This window comes from Cynoglossus semilaevis, chromosome Z (genome assembly GCF_000523025.1).
Source record: "Cynoglossus semilaevis isolate Cse_v1.0 chromosome Z, Cse_v1.0, whole genome shotgun sequence".
NCBI classification, from domain to species: Eukaryota; Metazoa; Chordata; class Actinopteri; order Pleuronectiformes; family Cynoglossidae; genus Cynoglossus; species Cynoglossus semilaevis.
The window spans coordinates 8313865-8315941 of NC_024328.1; the positions used below are offsets into that span (position 1 = coordinate 8313865).

The 2077-nt window shown below is 36.6% G+C and overlaps 1 protein-coding gene across 1 annotated transcript in view; it reads right to left on the reverse strand.

Annotated features, from left to right (window-relative positions):
* The window catches only part of adamts3 (ADAM metallopeptidase with thrombospondin type 1 motif, 3), a 90523-nt gene that overhangs the window by 28787 nt on the left and 59659 nt on the right, over nucleotides 1-2077 (reverse strand). The window contains exon 10 of the mRNA XM_008336198.3: nucleotides 901-1033. Within this exon, the coding sequence (XP_008334420.1) occupies nucleotides 901-1033 (133 nt within the window). The remainder of the gene's footprint in view (nucleotides 1-900; nucleotides 1034-2077) is intronic.

The window sequence follows — 2077 nt, forward strand, 5'->3', positions numbered from 1 at the left end:
TATTTTATAAATATTTAAGACCAAATATTTTCCCTATTGAGCTTATTAACATTCACCCAGGGTTAATCAATTGTCACACATCATAGTAACATTTTATCTTCTTGTGACTACATGTGATCAGACCTGACTCTGTGATCAGACTACTGACCCTGAACCCGTTCACCCTGAGTGAGAGTGTCATTCACTGACAGTCAGTCAGTCCTAACTACTGAATTTGCATTCCAACCCTTTAAAAGCACAACATTATCATCATTGTTTTTTAAAATGTCACAGTAGCTACGTATATTAATGTATGCAAACTGTATAAAGACAGCTAACCTGACTCTTTTTATTAACAGCCAATTATTGGAGAAAAAAAAACACAACATTTTATCCTTATAAGTCAAGTGGATTGCAATCTTGATTAAAAAAATGAAAAAAGAACTGCCATTGAGGCAACCCACTGCAGCACAGCTTGACATCAGCAAACTTTTTCATTAATCACATGTGGAAAAATCTGATTTACTGTTACTGTCAGCTTTTCAGCTGTACACATTTTACCATACAATGTTCTTTTTGTGTGTTGAGAATACATAAAGGTAAGTGAGGCAGGTAGAAAGGTTTTGCTGATAACAGCATATAGTGACAGGATATTTTTCAGAATGTCATTTGTGAAGGCAAAAAAAAACAGGCGATGCAGGTGTAGCATAAACGCTTGGTTGGAATGTCATTAAGGAGAGATGGAAATTGCTGAAATGGATGCCAAAGGTATTTGGACAAAAAAGAAGAGCTGTGCACTTTTCTTGCCCTGCCTTTTAAAGTCTTAGAAAAGTTTTACAAACTGATTTTTTTTCCTTTTCTTCTTCCATTTGTAGGTTGAAAAATATTTTTCTAAAATTAAAGCCTGAAGGCTGTACTTACTGAGGTGCAGATCTTGTAGCCCACTCCAAAGTCAAATCGACATTGCTCGTCCATTGAGTAGTTGATTCCCGGAAGGTCAGGAAGCTGAGGCCAGTCGTGTTTAAAAGGATCATCAAGGAGACAGTCGTACGTTCTGTCAGGAAATGAACAGCTTTGTCATTCATTGATCAATCTGAAACATATTCACCTATAGTCAGTATGGCTGTCTTTGAGGAAGACACTTTTTTTTACCTTTTATAATAAATAGAACATTTCATCCACACCAAGACTATATATCACTAAGGTATAAATAAAATATATGACAGGTGAGAATGGAGTGGTAGGTCAACCTTTCCAAAAAATCCAAAAAAAAGAAGATAAAACGTTTACTTTGTCACCTTGGCCACAAAAATACGCTTTTAGATTATTAACTCTATTAAAAGACTTCAATAGACAGTGGCAACCTGGTATTTATTACATTTTCATAAAATGAAGACTACAAATCAATAAGCATAAAGCACCAGATGACTAAGTGAAGAATATCTCCTCTAAATGTCTAGTGAAGCCTGAAGGAGCCCTCAGTTGGTGATCATTTCAAAGCCCTTTTTTAACTGTTGGATTGCCAATATTTTAGAAAGTGTTTTTTGGAACTTGTGCTGTTCATTTCAAAACCGTTATCTATTTTCATTGTCCTTTTTTGTAGCAATCTCTATGTATTTGAATAGTTCATCACACGATAACCTCTGAGACGTCAGACTGCCGTTCTGTTGTCCACTCTGCAGCACTTACCCATACTAAGCTGAGATGTGCCAAGCACACAGACATAATGCATTCTCTAGCCCCTCACCGTAACTTAAACTGTTACAAATATATCCCTTATCTCTGGCGTGGGCAAACGTTTTGACTCGTGGGCCGCAACTGTCCTAAAATTGAACTGAGCACATAGATGGAGCATTACTGTGAACTAAGATAAATGACATGTAAAAGTCATGCATAGGGGCTAAAATGCTAAAATGTTTTTTTATCATTTTTTACGCCATCTATTGATGAAACGTGGGTATTTCAGGGTAAAGGCAGAAGTATAATGATAGTATAAATAAATTATATAATTTGGAAAAGTTTGGCGGGCAGGATTAAAATGCTGAACGGGCCGCATCCGGCCCCCCGGCCTTGTCTGCCTTTTCTTAATCCCTCAATC